This window comes from Cupressus sempervirens, chromosome 1 (assembly GCF_028749045.1).
Source record: "Cupressus sempervirens isolate cs-2001-9-10 chromosome 1, ASM2874904v1, whole genome shotgun sequence".
NCBI classification, from domain to species: domain Eukaryota; kingdom Viridiplantae; phylum Streptophyta; class Pinopsida; order Cupressales; family Cupressaceae; genus Cupressus; species Cupressus sempervirens.
Genome location: NC_143118.1, coordinates 76,748,395 through 76,755,793, shown reverse-complemented (window position 1 = coordinate 76,755,793; position 7,399 = coordinate 76,748,395). Strand labels below are relative to the sequence as shown.

Below are 7,399 nucleotides of genomic sequence, written 5' to 3'. Positions count from 1 at the left end.
TTATCAATATATTATTTTTAAAAATTAAAGAATCTACTTGTTGATATATTCTTTAAATATAATTTTATTATATCTATTTTTAAAAATAATTTATAACTTATTGATCCTTATTATGTTTAGTATAAAAACAATCTTAATATAATAAAAGTAGTAAAAAATATAATATAATTTTTCAATGCAACTGATATATATATATATTTTTGGAAAGAGGGGTAAACGTTTTGACCTGGAGCTATGAACCAGTGAGGCCACAAATGGGGGACCTCATCCCCATGAGATTTGAACCTTGATGGCAAGGATAACAACACAACAACTTAACCATCACAACATGCCACTATTGGCAAAAGGGTTTGTCGTAAACCTAGTGTGACTCGAACCGGAGTTGATGCATAGCACCGAGATCATTAGCCTAACACTACGCCTCACAACTCACCTTCACACCAACTCGGCTACTCACTCACCCTTAAAAGGGTTTGTGGTAAACCTAGTGTGACTCGAACCGGAGTTGATGCGTAGCACCGGGATCATTAGCCTAACACTACGCCTCACAACTCGCCTTCACACCAACTCGGCTACTCACTCACCCTTAAAAGGGTTTTTGGTAAACCTAGTGTGACTCGAACCAGAGTTGATGCGTAGCACCGAGATCATTAGCCTAACACTACGCCTCACGACTCGCGTTCATACCAACTCGGCTACTCACTCACCCTTATAAGGGTTTGTGGTAAACCTAGTGTGACTCGAATCGGAGTTGATGCGTAGCACTGGGATCATTAGCCTAACACTACGCCTCATGACTTGCCTTCACACCAACTTGGCTACTCACTCACCCTTAAAAGGGTTTGTGATAAACCTAGTGTGACTCGAACCAGAGTTGATGCGTAGCACCAGGATCAAAGGGTTTGTGGTAAACCTAGTGTGACTCGAACCAGAGTTGATGCGTAGCATCGAGATCATTAGCCTAACACTACGCCTCACGACTCGCCTTCACACCAACTCGGCTACTCACTCACCCTTAAAAAAGGGTTTGTGGTAAACCTAGTGTGACTCGAACCGGAGTTGATGCGTAGCACCGGGATCATTAGCCTAACACTACGCCTCACGACTCGCCTTCACACCAACTCGGCTACTCACTCACCCTTAAAAGGGTTTGTGGTAAACCTAGTGTGACTCAAACCAGAGTTGATGCGTAGCATCGGGATCATTAGCCTAACACTACGCCTCACGACTCACCTTCACACCAACTCGACTACTCACTCACCCTTAAAAGGGTTTGTGGTAAACCTAGTGTGACTCGAACTGGCGTTCATGCGTAGCACCAAGATCATTAGCCTAACACTACGCCTCACGACTCGCCTTCACACAAACTCGGCAACTCACTCACCCTTAAAATAGTTTGTGGTAAACCTAGTGTGACTCAAACCGGAGTTGATGCGTAGCACCGGGATCATTAGCCTAACACTACGCCTCACGACTCGCCTTCACACCAACTCGGCTACTCACTCACCCTTAAAAGGGTTTGTGGTAAACCTAGTGTGACTCAAACCAGAGTTGATGCATAGCACCGGGATCATTAGCCTAACACTATGCCTCACAACTTGCCTTCACACCAACTCGGCTACTCACTCACCCTTAAAAGGGTTTGTGGTAAACCTAGTGTGACTCGAACCGGAGTTGATGCGTAGCACCGGGATCATTAGCCTAACACTACGCCTCACGACTCGCCTTCACACCAACTCGGCTACTCACTCACCCTTAAGGGTTTGTGGTAAACCTAGTGTGACTCGAACCAGAGTTGATGCGTAGCACCGAGATCATTAGGCTAACACTACGCCTCACGACTCGCCTTCACACCAACTCGGCTACTCACTCACCCTTAAAAGAGGGTTTTTGGTAAACTTAGTGTGACTCGAATCGGAGTTGATACATAGCATCGGGATCATTAGCCTAACACTACGCCTCACGACTCGCCTTCACACCAACTCGGCTACTCACTCACCCTTAAAAGAGTTTGTGGTAAACCTAGTGTGACTCGAACCGGAGTTGATGCGTAGCACCGGGATCATTAGCCTAACACTACACCTCACGACTCGCCTTCACACCAATTCAGCTACTCACTCACCCTTAAAAGGGTTTGTGGTAAACCTAGTGTGACTCGAACCGGAGTTGATGCATAGCACTGGGATCATTAGCCTAACACTACGCCTCACAACTCGCCTTCACACCAACTCGGCTACTCACTCACCCTTAAAGGGTTTATGGTAAACCTAGTGTGACTCGAACCGGAGTTGATGCGTAGCACCAGGATCATTAGCCTAACACTACACCTCACGACTCGCCTTCACACCAACTCGGCTACTCACTCACCCTTAAAGGGTTTGTGGTAAACCTAGTGTGACTCGAACCAGAGTTGATGCGTAGCACCAGGATCATTAGCCTAACACTACGCCTCACGACTCGCCTTCACACCAACTCGGCTACTCACTCACCCTTAAAAGGGTTTGTGGTAAACCTAGTGTGACTCAAATCGGAGTTGATGCGTAGCACCGAGATCATTAGCCTAACACTAAGCCTCACGACTCGCCTTCACACCAACTCGGCTACTCACTCACCCTTAAAAGGGTTTGTGCTAAACCTAGTGTGACTCGAACCGGAGTTGATGCGTAGCACCGGGATCACTAGCCTAACACTACGCCTCACGACTCGCCTTCACACCAACTCGGCTACTCACTCACCCTTAAAAGGGTTTGTGGTAAACCTAGTGTGACTCGAACCGGAGTTGATGCGTAGCACTGGGATCATTAAAAACAAGGGGGCACTTGTGCCAAAATTCTTGCCTTCATGATTTTATGGTTGATTGAAGTAGGTTTTGGTTAAAATATAATGTATTTAATTTAATAAATATAATAAATAAATAGTAATGAAAAATATAATATTATAGTGTTAAACTAAATTAAATTACAGAATATAGTTAGTATATTATTATTATCAAATGATATAACTGCAATGATATATATTAATTACAACAATAAAAGAATATATAAATAAACATTATAGTATCATGCTAAATTAAAATTAGATGACATCGTAAAGAACATTTATCATACGAAAGTTATTTATGAACTAATTATATATAAGATATAAAGAAAATTCTATAATTTTTTTAAAAAAGAGTTAAATGGATTAAACTATATTTGATTAAAATATCTATATTTGAAAAACATTTTACAAATTAAAAAAATAAACATCAATTAAAAATATCTATAATTTTTTTTTAAAAAGAGTTAAATGGATTAAACTCCATATTTGAATAACATTTTACAAATTAGTAAAATAAACATCAATAAAAAATGATTGTCTTTTTTAAAGTTTATCCACTTGTCACAAATGTGGAAAAGATAAAATTGAAATTAATGCATTCATTAATAGATAAAAGAAAAATGATTTTTTTTGAAAAGTTTATCCACTTGTTACAAATATGAAAAATATAAAGCTGCAATTAATGCATGCATTAATAGAGGTGTTGTCTTGAAGAAAATTGAATTTATTCAAAGAAGTGTTGTCTTGAAGAAAATTGAAGAATATTTAATATAAAAACTATCTAATAGAAAATATAATTTAATTTTTCAACGCAACTGATATTTCTAAAAATAGTGAGATCGATTAAAAATATTCAGAACATCAGACGTATTCTATATTTGGAACAATTTTTTAAAAAGTGAGCAAATATAGAAAAAATCACGAGGTATCAAGGCACTTATTGCTCGGTATATATATAACATGGCATATGCTGGGAAATCTATTTGTTTGAGACGTTACAGCTATGCTCTTTGTTTCGAATTCACGTGAGCACTGGTAAGATCAAGATTATTTGAGAATCGTTTCAGCAGTGTATACAAATGATGGAGTATTTTAGTGTAATTCCAGAAGAGTTGGTAAGGGAAATCTTAATGAGAGTGCCTTTTGCATCTCACCGAAGAGTGAAGGAAGTATGTAAGAGTTGGAAGAGACTGCTGGAAAACTCAGAGTTTTACGAAGACAGGAGGAGTCGTGGGAGGTCCGAAGAGTTGATATGTTTGATTGAGAATGTTCGCATAACTACATTTGACCCCGTTAACCAGTTATGGGGAAGACTGCCTCCCGTCCCTACCCAATTTGAATTCGACACATTCTCCAAGTGTGTTTGTGTGAAGCATAAACTGGTTTTATTAGGGTTAAGATATGAGAGCTGCAGAGTGGGTTCAAAGAGGAAGATAATATCAAACATGCCCGTTTTTGTCTTTGATTTTGTGTCTTTCCAGTGGAGCAAAGGTGCAGATGCGCCCACCACAGAGATCATGTTTGACATTGCGTGCTGTGCATCTCCTGAGGGAGATGAGATTTATATTGCAGGAGGAAGACAATGTGATTGGAAGAGTACGAGCCAGGCCGCAGTTTACAACGTGGAGAGAGATGAGTGGAAGCTTCTTCCCAACATGCTTCAAAAGGAGTGGCTGTGTTCCTCGACTTTTATAAAAGGAATGCTGTATGTTGTCAGCTTGTTTGATGAGGAGCTTCAGCGGTTCGATCCAGAAAGAGGAGTTTGGTCCACTTTGCCCAACGTCTGGTTTATTCCAGATTGTGTGCATCCCATTGTGGCCGCATTTGGGCGTCTGTATTGCTTCTACTGGGATGCTGTGGCACAATTTGACTCTACACAGAATTTGTGGGCGGAAGTTGATGGGCTTCCTCAGCCGCTTGACAGGGTTGATGCTGCGGTGTTTGGGGATGATGGGATTTGCTTGAGTGGGATTGAATCGGACACCAATGATAAAGTTTTCTACATGTATTACCCTCCATTGGAAACAGGGGTTAACACAGGGAGATGTGTTTCTGTTGAGATGCCTCAATACTTGTCCCACAGCAAGATCGAATCTTTGGCCACTGTCATGATTTGATTCTGATGCTGAGAGGGGAAACTATTATTTAGTAATTGAAAGTCTTTTCAATATATTTAGTACTTGTATTTGAATAATTTTAAAAAAAAAACTCAAAACATGCGTCATCTACAGCGTTACATTTCAAAATTAAGAATCAATGTCCATATTTAAAAGCATGCCTATATTTAGAGTCAATCATATTCTACTTCAATATATATAACTTATGAAAAATAATTTAATACGAGTTGCAATTTATTTGAGCAGAGTGTACCAGCAGAATTGGTTGGTAATGGAGTATTTCGAGGTAATTCCAGAAGATTTGGTGAGAAAGATCTTAATGAAAACATCTTGTGAATCTCCCGCTATTCTGAAGACAGTTTGTAAAAATTGGAAGTCCGTGCTGGAAAATCCCAAGTTTTATGAGGAAAGATTGAGCGAGCGTGGGTCTAAGGAGTTGATATGTTTGCTTGGAAATGTAGGTCCTCTGGTAACTATATACAACCCCATGAACAAATCATGGAAAACACTTCCTCCCGTCCCTACCCAATTTCAATTCTACTCATTTTCCAAATGTATCTGCGTTAAACAGAAACTGGTTTTATTAGGTTCATATGAGCACTACAAGTACACTGCAGGTTTGAAGCGCAAAAAACTGGCGAGAAATTACAGGGCCATTTTGATCTTTGATTTTGTGTCTTGTAAATGGCAGAAAGTTGCACATATATTGCAAAAGGAAGATTTTGCGTGTTGTGCATCTTCTCATGAAGGACTGATTTACGTTGCAGGAGGAAGAATGAATGGTGAAATCACAAGCCGGGCTGCAGTTTACAATGTGGAGAGAGATGAGTGGAGGCTTCTTCCTTCAAATTGATTGTTATACTGTGCTTTTTTCTTCGACTACTCTAAATTTGGCTTTGCTATTACCTGAAATTTAATGCACCGAGTTATACTCTAAATTTGGCTTTGCTATTACCTGAAATTTAATGCACCGAGTTATACACTAAATTTGGCTTTGCTATTACCTGAAATTTAATGCACCAAGTTATACTCTAAATTTGGCTTTGCTATTACCTCAAATTTAATGCACCAAGTTATAATCTTTAAAAGCGAGTGCTGAATCGTAGTATGTATATGTATTGCTTTAATATATTGATTTATGGGACATAAAAGTATGATTGTCACAATCTCTAAATCAAATCATTTCAATATGTGTCAAATTTTTGTAATTTATGTCTATACTCTTTAATTTTCTTTTTCAGAAGAAGATAGAAATAGAGTTATATAGAGATTGATTTCGGTTTTCCTTTTTTTTTTGGAAAGAAATTTCTCCAATAGAGTTGTGAAGTATCTTTCCTCCAAATTCTGCCATTCATTATTCTTGATTTTATTTAAATTCTTGTTGAGATTTCATTTTTTTTGGTTTTACTTAAATTGTTGTTTGGATTTTTAAGGATGCTTTGAAATTATAATTATTTGATTTTCATCCAATTTTGCAGTCTATATATGAGAAAAATATTTTCAAAAAGAAAATATATTGTATACTTACCTTATGTCCCTCTATGTCACTGCTTAAGTGCAATTTTACCTTAAATTTAGTGGTTTGAGTATCTCCATGCAAATTTTCAATCTTGGGAAAAGATTAATTGAAATCTTGCTATTATTTAGGAATTGAAAATAAGCTCTCACAAAAATGGGAGATCATTACCTGAAATTTAATGCACCAAGTTATACACTAAATTTGGCTTTGCTATTACCTGAAATTTAATGCACCAAGCTATACACTAAATTTGGCTTTGCTATTACCTGAAATTTAATGCACCAAGCTATACACTAAATTTGGCTTTGCTATTACCTGAAATTTAATGCACCAAGCTATACACTAAATTTGGCTTTGCTATTACCTGAAATTTAATGCACCAAGCTATACTCTAAATTTGGCTTTGCTATTACCTAAAATTTAATGCACCAAGTTATACACTAAATTTGGCTTTGCTATTACCTGAAGTTTAATGCACCAAGTTTTACCCTAATTTAATGCACCAAGTTATACTCTAAATTTGGCTTTGCTATTACCTAAAATTTAATGCACCAAGTTATACACTAAATTTGGCTTTGCTATTACCTGAAATTTAATGCACCAAGTTATACTCTAAATTTGGCTTTGCTATTACCTGAAATTTAATTCACCAAATTATACACTAAATTTGGCTTTGCTATTACCTGAAATTTAATGCACCAAGTTATACACTAAATTTGTCTTTGCTATTACCTGAAATTTAATGCACCAAGTTATACTCTAAATTTGGCTTTGCTATTACCTGAAATTTAATGCACCAAGTTATACACTAAATTTGGCTTTGCTATTACCTGAAATTTAATGCACCAAGTTTTACTCTAAATTTGGCTTTGCTATTACCTGAAATTTAATCCACCAAGTTTTACTCTAAATTTGGCTTTGCTATTACCTGAAATTTAATGCA

At 37.7% G+C, this 7,399-nt stretch overlaps 2 protein-coding genes across 2 annotated transcripts; both read left to right on the top strand.

The window, feature by feature from the left end:
- The first annotated feature begins 3,899 nt into the window (after positions 1 to 3,899).
- LOC149576289 (F-box/kelch-repeat protein At2g44130-like) lies at positions 3,900 to 4,937 on the top strand. Its single transcript, XM_089814828.1, has one exon. The coding sequence runs from the start codon at positions 3,900 to 3,902 to the stop codon at positions 4,935 to 4,937; it is 1,038 nt and encodes a 345-aa protein (XP_089670954.1).
- Positions 4,938 to 5,208: 271 nt separating this feature from the next.
- On the top strand, positions 5,209 to 5,790 carry LOC149576288 (F-box/kelch-repeat protein At1g80440-like). The gene is made up of 2 exons (XM_089794206.1): positions 5,209 to 5,406; positions 5,509 to 5,790. The coding sequence occupies exons 1-2, from the start codon at positions 5,209 to 5,211 to the stop codon at positions 5,788 to 5,790; spliced, it is 480 nt and encodes a 159-aa protein (XP_089650332.1).
- The last annotated feature ends 1,609 nt before the right edge of the window (positions 5,791 to 7,399 follow it).

Excerpts from the sequence above, each read along its gene's own strand:
- LOC149576288 (XM_089794206.1), top strand. The coding sequence starts at position 5,209 with ATGGAGTATTTCGAGGTAATTCCAGAAGATTTGGTGAGAAAGATCTTA. Across the intron at positions 5,407-5,508 it reads TTGGAAATGTAGGTCCTCTG|AAACTGGTTTTATTAGGTTC; the intron begins GTAACTATATAC and ends TGCGTTAAACAG.
- LOC149576289 (XM_089814828.1), top strand. The coding sequence starts at position 3,900 with ATGATGGAGTATTTTAGTGTAATTCCAGAAGAGTTGGTAAGGGAAATC.